This window comes from Populus euphratica, unplaced genomic scaffold, assembly GCF_000495115.2.
Source record: "Populus euphratica unplaced genomic scaffold, PopEup_1.0 scaffold5.1, whole genome shotgun sequence".
In the NCBI taxonomy this organism is placed as follows: domain Eukaryota; kingdom Viridiplantae; phylum Streptophyta; class Magnoliopsida; order Malpighiales; family Salicaceae; genus Populus; species Populus euphratica.
The window spans coordinates 4,299,951-4,313,280 of NW_011499848.1; the positions used below are offsets into that span (position 1 = coordinate 4,299,951).

Below are 13,330 nucleotides of genomic sequence, written 5' to 3' on the forward strand. Positions count from 1 at the left end.
TAGACGATATTGTGGCAATATTAGGAGAGAACAAGTCCAGTGTTGTCACATGAGCATTTATCAACAATCTTGAATATCAGCTCTTCTTTTGTTGTCGTCTCTCTATCTCTCTCTACCAGATTGTTGTGTGTGTGTGTGTGTGTCTATATATAGATATATATGATGCAGGAGAATGATAGTGGATTAGAACAACCACAAATCATGTGTCATGAGCACGGACCTGTCCTATTAGAATTTGTACTCCAACATGCCTAGTTATTACATCGAATTCAGTTTTTTCAAAAATGTAATTAACTACTGTACTAAATTAAATTACTCCTGCTCTTCCTCCACTCCTTCATTGCATGAACAACATCATTTAGTTAGCGTTTGGAGCGCGCGTGTGTGTATATATAACATAAATGTTTAATTAAAAAGAAGAGACATAAATATAAAATAAATGTGTCATGATAAAGTGAATTTATATATTTCTAAAATAAAAATATAGAAAAACATTTTTCTTATAGCAGTATTTGAATATTATATTTTAAGATAAAAAATACACAAAAAATAAATACATAAAAGATAAGATAAAATAAGAGATATAACCATAATTATATTTAATAATAATATATCAAATAGATTCATCATCCCTCCATCCTACATGTTGAAATTATTAATAATATAATAACCTTAATTATAAAATTTAGATTGTACTCGTGAGTTAAGTCAAAATATCATCGACTTGGGATATTAATTAATTCAAACTTAAAAGAAAATAAAAAAAAATAACATAATCTGACTTGATAAAAAACCCAAAGTGACATGCAATCTTATCAAGCAGGGTAAAAATTTAAATAAAAAATTTATTGATTTTTTTTATGATTTTTGTATCAAAACAATATCGATTCGCTTATTTAAAAAAACTATCTTGAGGCTTACTACAAGTTGATTTTTAAAATTATAATAATAACTAATTTTATCTTTATATATTTTAGTTGTATAATTTTTTAATTAAAAATTCTTTATAAGAATACTTTTGAAATAAAAATTATCTTGATATACATTTTTTTTTAGTTTTATTTTCAAAATACTTAAATTTACTTTAAAATTATTATAATAACATATTTTTTATATTTTTATTTTCATTTATTCAAGTAAACATATTTTTATTACTACCATTTTTATCTTTTATATTCTAAAACATTAATCAAACGCTATTTATATATTCGTTATCTTTATCTCTCCTGTCAGCGCTATCTTGCTTCTTCCTTCATCACCAAAAAAAAAAAAACACTTGCTTACTGTGGAGTTGTCGTTTCTTTCATTTTTGTTATAATTGCAGGACAAAAATGAAAGGTCATGGCCTCCAATATTGCACAACAGCTTAGGTTTTTCTGGACCTAAGCTGGAATCATAAGCATCATTGCCACCACAAACGTCCCGATATTCTTCCCTGCACAGCCTGTAGTAATAACCAGCACCAAAAGTCCCCATGACCTTCCCCCGAGAATTGTAGCCACATCAGTCTTTAATCCACTAGAAGCAAAGTGGAAGAAGCAGACCCGAAACAAAGTCTTCAATCCTCTCCATCAATGTCTCAGCAAATTCACCTTCAGGGATAGTTAGTCCAAAACCAAATGCACCAAAAATAGAATGGATGGCTATAAGGTCGGTCATGAGTCCTGATACCATAACCCCAGCCAGTGTCAGGCAGATATAAGCTTCATCTAACATGTCATGTTCTGGGGAGCATCTTCGAGCAATCCATTTCACGGCAGGTCGGATCACAATTAACATGAATGCAACAAAGGCAACACCTGAGACGACTACCCAAATTGATATTAAAGATCTTTTGTGTTCACCACCATTACCATTACCAGCTAAAGCTACTGCTAAGGCTAGCAAGATCCACGCTGCAACGTTATTGAACGCTGCTGCAGCCATTGCAGTCTCTCAAACTTGAGTTGTTAGCAGCTTTAAATATTCTGCAAGAATTCGGGCTAGCACAGGAAATGCTGTGGTATAAATACAGTCATTAATCTTTATATGTTGGTGGATATAAATTGGAACTAGGCTCAAGTTATAACCATTTCAGCACTTTTAAGTTGCCAATGCTGGCAGGTCCGACTTTGAACTGTGCTGTTCACATGCATCTATTATACTAGTGAAATAAACAAGTCCAGCTGTTGTATAGTCGGTTAATTAGAACATCCAACCACAATTTTCAAAATTGCTTTAGTTAAAGTACTCTTTACCTCCGATTAAACAAACTATTTCGTAAGATGTTACATAATTTGTTCTGAACATAGAAAATTGAGATCGTTTTGAAAAGATAGCGAACTGTAGAGGCATTCAAGGTAACTAGAAAATGCCTATGCCCCCGATGAATTGTAGCCGTAGGCTCCATTAGACATCGATCACGTGGCTGGACACAACACAATAGTTTCATATCATAGATTAGTTCTGAAAATTATCAGTGACTACATCTTACAATATAGTTTCATATCATAGATTAGTTCTGAATATTATCAGTGACTACATCTTACAATACAGTAATTAAGAACTATAGATACACATGCTCAAATAAAAAAATTATAATGACACGGATACATGCATCCTTCCTGTAATCCATTAGTGCCCCGACAGAGAGCAGCTGATGTGATGATTATCAGCATAATCGTAATTAATGAGGCAAAAGAACCAGAGATTCGCTCACAAAAGTTATTGAATTTTTGACAGATTGCCGACCAATTAGCATTAGCATTCCCCTTGCGTGCCTAGGTTACGACGACTGCTGCCGCTGAAGCCCAGCAGTGAGAAGTTCGAGCATTGCCTTTACACGGTTGATATTAATTAAATTCATTAGAAAGTGATTGATTTCTTTAAATTATAAAAAGTTACTGATCCTCGCTAATTAGAATATAAGTGCCCATACCGTACCAAAGATGGCAAAGACAATCCTCGTGATCTTGGCTTCACTCTCGATGAAGTGGAAGGTAGACAGGTGAATAGAAAGAACAAGATTTCCACATAAAGTAGAATTCACAATTAAAAAAAAAAACCCCTGTTTGATATGGATGTACACATTAATTCATGATTATTATGTTGTATACGTAAAACTTTGGAAACACAGGGCGTGTGTGTGAGGAATATTCAAGATACATATTATTATTGTTGTTGTTATTTTAATATATCTAGAGTGTTCATGGGATAGGGGGAAAATGTAAACGTTTGCCCTAGAATAACCCCCCCTCTACCTTATCGGAAGAGTTAATTTTCTAAGCCGGAAAAAACAGAATTAAGATGTGGTATAATATTGGGATTTGGCTACTCATATCTTATAACCTCATCAACCTTCCGTCTAGCGAAGAAGAAAGGGAAACAATATTCAAAATTAATTATATAGGTTCGTGGAATTAGTCATGATGCGTATAAGCTGACTCGGATATTCACGTTAATCTAAAAAAAAAACAAAAAATTAAAAATGCCCATCAATCCTTAAGTTTGTGTCAGATTGATACAATTCAAAGTTACTGGGTGTAAGATAAATGTCATATTAAAAAATGATAATTAATAATTATATAAATTTTTAAAAATTTTTTTTTTAATTAATATAAATATTCGGTTTAATTTTTATATGCTTCGACTAATCTATATATCTTGAAATTAATAATTATATAAGTTTTTAAAAAATTTAAAATTTTTAAAATTTAAATTTAAAATTTATAAAAAATAAATTTAAAAACTGAACATTAATAATTTATAAAAAATAAATTTAAAAACTGACGAATTAAACAATATTCAAAATTAATTACGCATATTTATCAATATGACTACTGATTTGTTGCTATTCATGCTTCCGAGCTAGCTCAGGTGGCATTACTTTCTTTCCGCAGCCAGCAGTCGGCAGCCATCAAATCCTTTTAGAGGATCTCGAAAGGGTCTCTTTCCTCCTCCATGTATTCTTTGATATAATCCCAATGCTTACAGGATAAGATCATCACAAAAAGGTGCATATTGTTTAGGGTTCTTGAACCATGCTCATCAACCCAAATATTTCTTCGGGACTAAAAAATAGTTCAAACCAGTAAGCTTCAAAAACACAATGATACATGCACACAATCAAAATGTACAAAAAGAAAGAGAGAAAAGGAAAAAGAAAATGCAAGGTTTATCGGGCCTATTGGCCTAAAACAAAGAGCCACGAGCCCACAGATTATAATGCATGGACCAAAGGCCCATGACAGGCCTATTCCCGCATCGGGAACTGACGGAAAAGAGAGAGATATTCGCTGTTCTAACTTCTTTGCGTATTGCGTAGCCTTGAGGCTATTTTGATAGGATAAGACAGCAGAATCCGGGTAGACCCGTATCCGTAGCATACTCTGCCGCCATCCTAGCTTCCTGGTCCGATCATCGATCACTATCAGGTAATAAACATGTTAAACTAACTAAAAAACAACTTCTGCACGCTCCTTTTGCTTCAATTTCATTTGAACATTGCCTATTTCATATTTTTAATAAATTCATTTTTTTTCTACCATACAATTCTCGAGCATTTATTAGTTAATTATCAAGACCAATAGTATTGATGATTTTCTTCTCTTTTTTCTTCTCTTCAATTATTTTTTATTATTAATTGGTGTGCTTTGCCACTACCCAAAGCAACTCTCTAGAGCTAGAATACATAGACGTAACAATATATGTATGGTTATAAGCTATACTTAATTATGGCAATCGTATACAGTTAAAGATTAGACGAAGCTTTTTTTTTTCTTTGGAACTCACAATGTTTTCTCTTATTATTATTATTACTATTATTATTACAAAACACAGAATGTCAAGCAAGAGCATCGAGGACGGAAAGGAGCAAGAGTTCAGTGACGATGCTGCCAAAAATCCAGCCGAAAACGATGGTGACCAAAAAGAATTGGATCAAAATGGTGAAAACCCCATGCTCTCACCCGAGCAGGAGGTAAATCGCAATGCAACTTCTTTACGTCACACTTCTGGTTTGGCTGGCGACAAGAATTTATAATCTCCCAAGGCATAAGGGTTCTAAATCAACAAATGTCATATTATAGTTATACAAACTGATACGCGAAGTATTTCTTGTCGTACTTGATTAATCACCTGATGTTTTGGATTGTCACTTGCCACATCAAATGTCGTGTGAATCTTGGTATAATTTGTTTCTTTGTAACATAACCAAACGGGATAAGAAAAGGCAATCTTGAGAGCGCTGTACAAAATTTTGTGTTTTGGTTACACGTTTGACACAAATCTAAACTCATTGGCTCTCAAACTGCTTGCCCTGGAGAGAAAAAATAAAGATTTCATTGATATGCAGGCTAAGCGAAATGTAACATTTTTCAAAACTTAGCTTCTGACACATTTTGCAGGAGGAGATCATCAAGAAAAAATACGGGGGAATGTCATCAAAGAAGAAGCCGTTGATATCTAAGGTAACTATCATTAATTTCCTATCTGTCTTCGTTAGTTCAATTGAATTATCTAACAAGTAACGAGTTTCATCCTGTTCTAGGATCATGAACGAGCATTTTTTGATTCTGCTGATTGGGCACTGGGAAAGGTAGTCAATTGAATATTTTTTTTCTAGAATTTTGATGGTTGTCATTCTTTAGAACTCTAATGTTGAGTTTGAAATTCCAAGTTTTTTTTTTTCTTTTACCTGTCTGTCAACTTGTTCAACAGCAAGGAGCTCAAAAACCTAAAGGACCGCTTGAAGCTCTCCGCCCAAAACTTCAGGTATCGATGCTTCCTGTTTACACCTTGAAATGGATTCCTCGTCAAAAGATCAGTTGCATGCTATGATCGTTGTCCTATAATCCTATCTCGAATTGAATTTAACCAATGTCCTGCCACCCAATCCTGTTTTTTAAGCCAGCCGGATTGACTAAAATGAAGCGTTTAACAAGTGAACTTCGTCCCAATAACACGGCTCATCACCTGTTAAATCTTGTTTTTTTTTTCCTGTTTCAGCCCACTCCGCAACACCAAATGCGTTCAAGGCGCTCAGTTTATGCTCCTGCAGACGATGATGATGGTATCTTGCAGAACCACGTGCAATCCTTGCCTATATTTGCCCACTTACTGTATCTACTTCTACTAATTTCATTTTATTTGCAGCAGAGGATGGCAGTAATGACGCATCTCCTGAGCATGAGAACTGCCAACCACAAGGTGGAGACGATAAGAACTCAGCTCCTGAAGATCAAACCTGCTACGGTGGAGACGATAAGAACTCTGCTCGTGGTGTTCAAACCTGCAATGCCTAGTTGCAGTTTAATTTATTCATGCTGGCACCCTTTGTCACTTTATATTCCCAGAAAAATAAGATTTCAGAAACCATGATTGTAGGCATACGATGTGCTAATGCAGGAAGTAAAGCATTGGATCGTCGTGCTAATATTAGTCATTCGACAATAATACATCTTACAATGGATCCTTTTGGCTTTTCCTTCCTTCTATATTTGTACCCAAATAGTGTCATTAACCATTGAATAAAATATTGGAAAAATGTTAATGGACGCTTGATTCGGGTCAGAACAGGCACGTACTTTAGTCGCCCTAGCGGATTGTATCATTGAATAACCACTTAATTTTGATGGCCTACAACGTGCATACGTTGCTGGTTAATAAAAACACAACTTTTGATAAGGGAGAACTTATTGATTACTGAAGTTTTTTTTTAAGATTAATATGAGTGTTCGGACCAACTTGCACGCACCACGATTACTTAATTTTGATGGCCTACAACGTGCATGCGTTGCTGGTAAATAAAAACACAAATTTTGATGAAGGGAGAACTTCTTGATTACTTAAATCTTTTTTTAAGATTAATATAAGTGTTCGGGCCAGCTTGCGCGCACTACGACTAATCCCACAAGCCTTGAAATTAACGACCATATAAGTCTCCAGTGACCATCATATGAGCAACCAAGAGGGAGCAAACTCCTTGATCCTAAATCCTTACCACTTGGCTACCATCTAGAACTAAGGACTCGAACCTGAAATCACAGAGAAACAAATTCCTTGATCCCAAGTCTTACTACTTGGCTACCACCTAGATGATTCTTGATTACTGAAATCTTGAACATAGGGGATGTGTGTACACTGGCGTACAACCACAGCCACAAACCGGATACGCTAATGTGACCTGTGTTGGCGTTCAACCACAGCCACAAACCACAGCCAAGGTTGTTGGCGTAGCTGTGACCTGTGTCCAATGTTTGATCAAGGCAAAAAAAATAGGTGCGAAGATTGAATGGCGGGAGAGAATAGACTCATTCGGCTATACAACAATCACGATAGAATCATCTATACAAACATCTAATTAATGATAAAATCCTAGCTGAACAGATACTACACGCCAATTAAAAGGAGAAATTCAGGAGAACGGCAGCAGAAACAATTCCTCACCATTCACTATACAAGCAAAACACAAGTTAATTCTCCACATTACTTTCGAGCTAATTCAATGCACCGCACTATCAAATCAATTACTCAAATTCGGCCCCAAAAGCTCCAATCACATCAACCTCCTATATATACACACATATTTAACCACAATGCAGAGGTGTGAATGTAGACCAAACAAGAATCAGATACCTTCTGCCATGCTGAAACACAATATAACACAAGAAATCAAAAGTTTGAAGAGTGAGCTTTCATTAGACTTAAGAAACCCGGTCTAATGCAAACACAGAAATAAAACTATTCCAAATACAACTGATAAGCATACATGATTTCAGGTATTCCTGTATTCAACAGTGATATTTGTTATATTATGTTCCTATCAAATAACATGGTGATTGCTCAACATTGTAATCACACCAGTGAACATCCAAAAATACAGCAGTTTCACTAGTTTCCTGGGTCTGTTTCCATACATGAGATGAGGTGAAGTACCTGTGCCATAAAAGAATATGGATATAGTGCCCGATTGGGAAAATTACACTTCTGTCTATTTGTCCACCTTCAATTGCTGCACACATCATGCCTTACCATCTTTCAATTATTGAATTATTATACAGGAGCAGCCAGCTTACTGATTACCAATAAGATAGCCAAGTCATGACTTGGACAAACATCCTGTTTACTATAAACTAGGAGCAGAGAAACATACCTGCTGGTGATGTAAATGAAAACTGTTGATGCATCAAACCTGCCACGTTAATTACACAAAGGACTTCAATCCATCCATCCAAGGCTAATGGACAAGAACACTAAGATGAAAGTAGAGAACATGCCTACCCCTCAAGCTGATTTATCTTCACCATGCCAGTAATTGGTGAATCAGCTCAAAGAGGGATGCATACAACTACCTCCCAGCTAAACTAATAGCCCCATTGTGATTTTCCCACGGCTTATGGGACAAGCCTGAACACAGACCATCAAGAGATTTGCCTTCAAAGCAAATTTGAAATATTAGAAAATTTTCATATCGATATTTCCACGCGGTATTCTTCCAAATCACATAAAAAATTGAGATGCAAAATATTAGAGATTAAATCAAAATTTGAATAAATGGAGGACATCCACGAGTTCCCTTCCAACCATAAAGGTAGTGGCAACCCATGGCCACAGAGATAACAATCACAAACTTGAAAATAAAAGTAAATTGAAATAAAAGAATGACTGCACCATGACGAGATGGTAAAGCACCGTCCAGATTACAGAACCTAAAGTTTTCCGGGCCCTTGCCATAATCTGTCAAGCCACACACAGATTGATAACTAATACAAGCATATACTTTCAGAATTCAGTTATAAAAAATTTTCCCTCATAAAACCAGTGACACAAGTTTGTGAGTGCCAATCTCACATCTTTTACAGGGAAATAGATATTATTATTGTTACACATAAGCATGCTGATGGGCTATCCATCTAGAGCACAATATAAGCTTTGATAGTTACTGGTGTCAAGGTCCTCAAATGATTGAATGGTGAATTGCATCAACAGATATCCAAAATAAAGCATCTGAGGGTGGGCCAAGGTGAAGCACAGTTTTGTCAAGGCCTGTTCATCTGATCTTTTGTATCTTAGGCTGAAGGCTTCATCAAAGGGCAAAGGGCGGCATCAGGATTTGCAGATCACTGCTGTTTGGATTGTACAGGGAAGGCAACAGAGGCAAAAAGGTGCATTAGAATTCTAAAAACTAGGATGGCTGGGTTAGATATCAATGTGTAGTTATGTCCTCTTCAATCACAAAGAAAACAGAAAGCAGCACGCGTATTGAATAATAAGGATAAGAAAGAGAGGATGGAAAATTATCTACCTGTTGGCCCTAGAATACAGGATTAATACCCATGATGTTTTCTTTGGGAAACAGGATTCTGACCAGATAACCTGGTAGCAGAAGTTAAGAAGAATCAAGCGAGGGAGAGATTATCAATATTGGTAATGGATGAAGATCTCCAAATACATTTCACTTTAAGAAACAATAGAAAAATTTAACAATAATAAATTGCACCAGCATTAAAATAAAACTTGAGCAAAAAAGTTTCAAACAGAAGAAATCTTACCCGGCACCACCAGAACGACCAGATGAGAAGCCACCATATGCTCCATAACTGCTTTCACCGCCAATCTGAAAGAACAATCACATAAAACTTCATGAGAGGCAATAATAACATAGACACGGTTACTGATCCACAGATGTCCAAAAGAAAGTTCCCTCTACACACACATATGCAAAGATAAAATACCAGTGATCCTACATTACTTCCATAACTATCACTTGGGTGCGCATCACGAGATCCATATCCACTAGAGGAAGAAGTGTAACCACGTCCGCGTGATTGACTGTCTCGGCCTCCGTATTTTGAACCATCTGATGTATCTAGTGACATAGGAATATATGGAAGTGCTGGTGGAAATGCAGTTAGTGCTCCATCCCTTCCAAATAAATTGGCTTTCAACCTCAAAATCACTTGTAAAAGAGCATTGCTAGCGACTTCAAGGCTTCCGGTGATCTAGTCAGCATTAAAAAACATAATCTCCGTGGCGTTACAAAGGTTGGACCAAATATGCCAAAAAAACCAAAATAAATTGAGCAACACATGACACAAATAGCAGGGTCAAAACACTTGCACACTATTAAAATTATAAATATTCACCTGCACCATCTCATCATCTTCACCAGCAACCTTAGGAAGATTGTCATCGGAAATAATCCGGATGTTTGCCCTTGTTAGATTCCTCATTTCTGAAATAATTGCCCCACCTTTTCCCATAAGACATCCAATTTGTGATCTTCCCACAAGCAGGCGGGTGGTGATTACAGAATCACCAGATTCCTTTTCAGTTTTGTCACTGCACCGTGGTTGCAAGCGCAATGCTGCATTCATGGTTGGAGATTGATCTTCAAAGAACTAAAAGGAAAATGGTTAGATCATCAACAATACAGAATTCCATCAAGAGTGCTTCACAAAGAAAACCGTAGAGGGCCTGTAAAATAAGAATAGCATGCTCACCTCCTTTGCTGATATAAATATTATGCAATCATCTCCCTCAGCACCTGAGCTGTCAACTTTAATAGAAGCCCTAGATTCCTGGCGAATTTGTTTGATAATACCACCACCTTTCCCAATCACACCTCCAATGTTTGCAGTGGGACACACTAAACGAAGAGAGAATTCTTTCGCAGAAGATTCATCTCTCTGGTCAGGGTAAAATGATGATGACCAACCACCTTTATAGTTGCCGTATAGACCCAAAACAGGAGCTCCAGCATTTGCAGTCACAAACATGCCACCATGCATGTTGGCTGAAGAAGACAGTATCAAGTGCTGTGACCGAGATGGATTCTCGTGAAGGCGGGTTGCCACTTGGTAAAGTGCCTTTCTCACAGCAGAGGGTTCTCCATGAATCTGTATTTTATCAAAAGTTCACTTCTCTCAGAAAATACATCAGCATCCAACAGCTACTGCTGTGATAGCAAGTCATCTTGAAAAGCATGTTTGAGATGAACTGACAAATTCACTAGCAAACAACACTAGAGATTTGGTTCAGAATTTATGTTTGCTTTTTTAAAATCTGGAAAAGAAAATCGCATGCCCAGGTATTCAACTGTTATTATTGGTAGACACAACATGCTGCATTAGTAATAAGGTCACAAAAAGAAAACATGTTTATAATAGAAATTAAATTCAAACAGCTCCGCCATCGACAGTGAAAGCACACAGGTTCATTCTTTTGTTGTCTTCTTGTTTTAAATAAAGCTCAATAAGAATTTAAGTTCCGGTATAGTACACTAGCAAGAAAAACAAAAACTTAAGAAACCCCTTACCAGGAGGAGTTCATCGATACTCAAAGCTAAAGGAGGTAAATGATCATCCTTCGTAATCCGAATCTGGGCACAAGTCTCACTCCTTATATTCTGAATAACTTGTCCGCCCTTCCCAATAACGCACCCAATTTGATCCGCTGGCACAAGCATTCTCGCCGTAACTTGCTGTACCTCCCCAAAATTATCCTCTCCCTCCTCCTCCTCGGCAGCAGCATTGTTCAAGTCCTCAGCAATAACCCTATCATGAACCATAAAAAGCGCATCTTGAGCAGGACAAACATACTCGCCAGTTTCTCCAAAAAGATTAGTTTCTTCACTCGAACTATAAATAGTAACAATTCGCTCATCATAACCCGGCATTGCCTCACTAATCCTAATATTTGACTTACTATCCGCCCTTAATTGCTTAGCAATCTCTCCACCTTTACCAATAATACTGCCAATCTTTCTCAAGGGGCATAAATAACGATAGACTGTATCTTCATTAGTAATCGTATTCTGGTCAGAAGGGTCATCTCCGGGGTTTCTTCTTTTACCCCCGCCATAATCAGATTGTGAGTGCTGTGATCTTTTGCCGTAGTCATTCCTTTGACCAGCCATTGTTAGTAGTAGCAGCAAAAGGAACAAGAAAAAACAGAGAAAGCAACCCCCTTTAACTGCAGATACATAAAAACCAACTAAAAATTAAAAAAGGACAGTTTTTTATGTGATTAAGATGAACAAGAAAATAAAAAAGATTGTGTCTTTAGTGGTAATAATAGATCTGGGATTTCAGTAACTAGCAGTTTAATAGTAATAATTACGCAACATATTTAAATCAAAGGAGATTTAAAGGAAGGGGAGATTGAGAGAGAGGGAGAGAGACTAACACGGGAAGCGAGGATTGGAGAGCGAAAGAGGGTGTCGAGCTTGTCTGCTTTGATTTGTTCTGCAGTGGAAAAGATAGAGGGGGGTGGGGAGGGAGAAGATGGGGCAAATATGACCCTGTCAAAATATGTAGTGGACAGCAGAGCGTTGGAATCTAGGGTTGTACCGTAACTTTTCCGGATCCCTTCGTGGAAATTACTGAGATAGCCTCCGTCTGTTGGCATGGAATTTTTTTAGCTGAATATGGCAGTCCGGAATAGGAAGGGCAGAAGATGGACAGTAAATGTTGTGATTGCAAAAAAGTAATGAAACAAGATAAGGTAAAGTATTTAATTGTATTTCTGTTTTTACCAGATCAAATGGCAAAAATAAAAAATAAATGAAACTAAGATCTTCTAAAGATAAAAATAAAAAATAAAAAACAGAAAACTGTCGCGAATACTTATTGTCTCGGTATTTTTAGAGCTTGTTTGCTAACACATCGTGAATTTTAATTTAATTTCATGTGTGGAACTTGAATTTAATTTATAACTTATTATAATTTTTATGTTTTAAATAAAATATTAAATTATATAATTAAATTATTTTAAATACATGTAAAAATAAATTTAAATAGCAGTCTTAACTATTTTATCTATAATTAAAAAATTATTGTAAAGACTCTTGTATTTATTTTACCCTTGATTCTTTATTAAATGTTGGTACTTGAATTAACAAGAAACCTTGGAAGCAAAAAAAAACAGTCATTAGCATTGAAAACACACCCCCAAAACAACAAGAAGTTGGAGAGAGAGAGAGAGAGAGAGAGTTTATAGTCAGAATTTAAGAATATCAAGCATTCAACCTTACAAAAGAAATATCTCTTTTAGACGAGTCACATCACTTCTTTTATGCGTACATACGTACGTACAAACATACATGTATGTATGTATGTATATATGTAGACATTGCTACTGTTTTTCTTGAAGCTTAACAAAGATGCAAATGCACCTCTATTGTAGGTAACAGGCCATTTTCTCCAGAAGCACGTAATGAATGAAATTTCCCATCTGGGTTCAGTCCTGGCTTTAGCATTTCCAGGCAACTTGCTTGACAAAGAAGAGACGGGCAGCGAAGAAATAGGTGTTGTTGTACATTTTAAAAATATTATTTTTATTGCTGATCTTT

At 36.1% G+C, this 13,330-nt stretch overlaps 2 protein-coding genes across 16 annotated transcripts; one reads left to right on the plus strand and one right to left on the minus strand.

The window, feature by feature from the left end:
* The first annotated feature begins 4,275 nt into the window (after positions 1–4,275).
* Positions 4,276–6,537, plus strand: LOC105117182 (uncharacterized). Of its 2 annotated transcripts, none has more exons than XM_011014760.1 (7): positions 4,276–4,412; positions 4,819–4,957; positions 5,385–5,447; positions 5,528–5,575; positions 5,698–5,751; positions 5,986–6,049; positions 6,133–6,537. In XM_011014760.1, exons 2-7 carry the CDS (start codon positions 4,820–4,822, stop codon positions 6,279–6,281), a joined length of 516 nt encoding a protein of 171 aa, XP_011013062.1. In that variant the 5' UTR covers positions 4,276–4,412; position 4,819; the 3' UTR covers positions 6,282–6,537. The 2 variants fall into 2 exon arrangements, with proteins under 2 accessions (XP_011013062.1, XP_011013068.1); XM_011014766.1 differs by having other exon boundaries at positions 6,136–6,537.
* Positions 6,538–7,311: 774 nt separating this feature from the next.
* LOC105117195 (KH domain-containing protein At4g18375) lies at positions 7,312–12,293 on the minus strand. Of its 14 annotated transcripts, none has more exons than XR_840694.1 (10): positions 12,166–12,293; positions 11,297–11,952; positions 10,482–10,877; positions 10,125–10,379; positions 9,714–9,980; positions 9,531–9,595; positions 9,284–9,354; positions 8,260–8,412; positions 7,915–8,170; positions 7,312–7,625 (listed from the first exon to the last, which is right to left on the minus strand). XR_840694.1 is itself a non-coding variant. In XM_011014776.1 (8 exons), exons 2-7 carry the CDS (start codon positions 11,894–11,896, stop codon positions 9,306–9,308), a joined length of 1,632 nt encoding a protein of 543 aa, XP_011013078.1. In that variant the 5' UTR covers positions 11,897–11,952; positions 12,166–12,293; the 3' UTR covers positions 7,653–8,412; positions 9,284–9,305. The 14 variants fall into 14 exon arrangements, 5 of the variants coding, with proteins under 5 accessions (XP_011013078.1, XP_011013116.1, XP_011013123.1 ...); XR_840697.1 differs by having other exon boundaries at positions 7,400–7,625; positions 8,132–8,170; XR_840691.1 differs by having other exon boundaries at positions 7,400–7,625; positions 7,826–8,170.
* Between the last annotated feature and the right edge of the window lie 1,037 nt (positions 12,294–13,330).

Excerpts from the sequence above, each read along its gene's own strand:
- LOC105117182 (XM_011014760.1), top strand. The coding sequence starts at position 4,820 with ATGTCAAGCAAGAGCATCGAGGACGGAAAGGAGCAAGAGTTCAGTGAC. Across the intron at positions 5,576-5,697 it reads CTGATTGGGCACTGGGAAAG|CAAGGAGCTCAAAAACCTAA; the intron begins GTAGTCAATTGA and ends CTTGTTCAACAG. Across the intron at positions 5,752-5,985 it reads CTCTCCGCCCAAAACTTCAG|CCCACTCCGCAACACCAAAT; the intron begins GTATCGATGCTT and ends TTCCTGTTTCAG.
- LOC105117195 (XM_011014776.1), bottom strand. The coding sequence starts at position 11,896 with ATGGCTGGTCAAAGGAATGACTACGGCAAAAGATCACAGCACTCACAA. Across the intron at positions 9,596-9,713 it reads GAAGTAATGTAGGATCACTG|ATTGGCGGTGAAAGCAGTTA; the intron begins GTATTTTATCTT and ends TTGTTCTTTCAG. Across the intron at positions 9,355-9,530 it reads GGTCGTTCTGGTGGTGCCGG|GTTATCTGGTCAGAATCCTG; the intron begins GTAAGATTTCTT and ends TTCTGCTACCAG.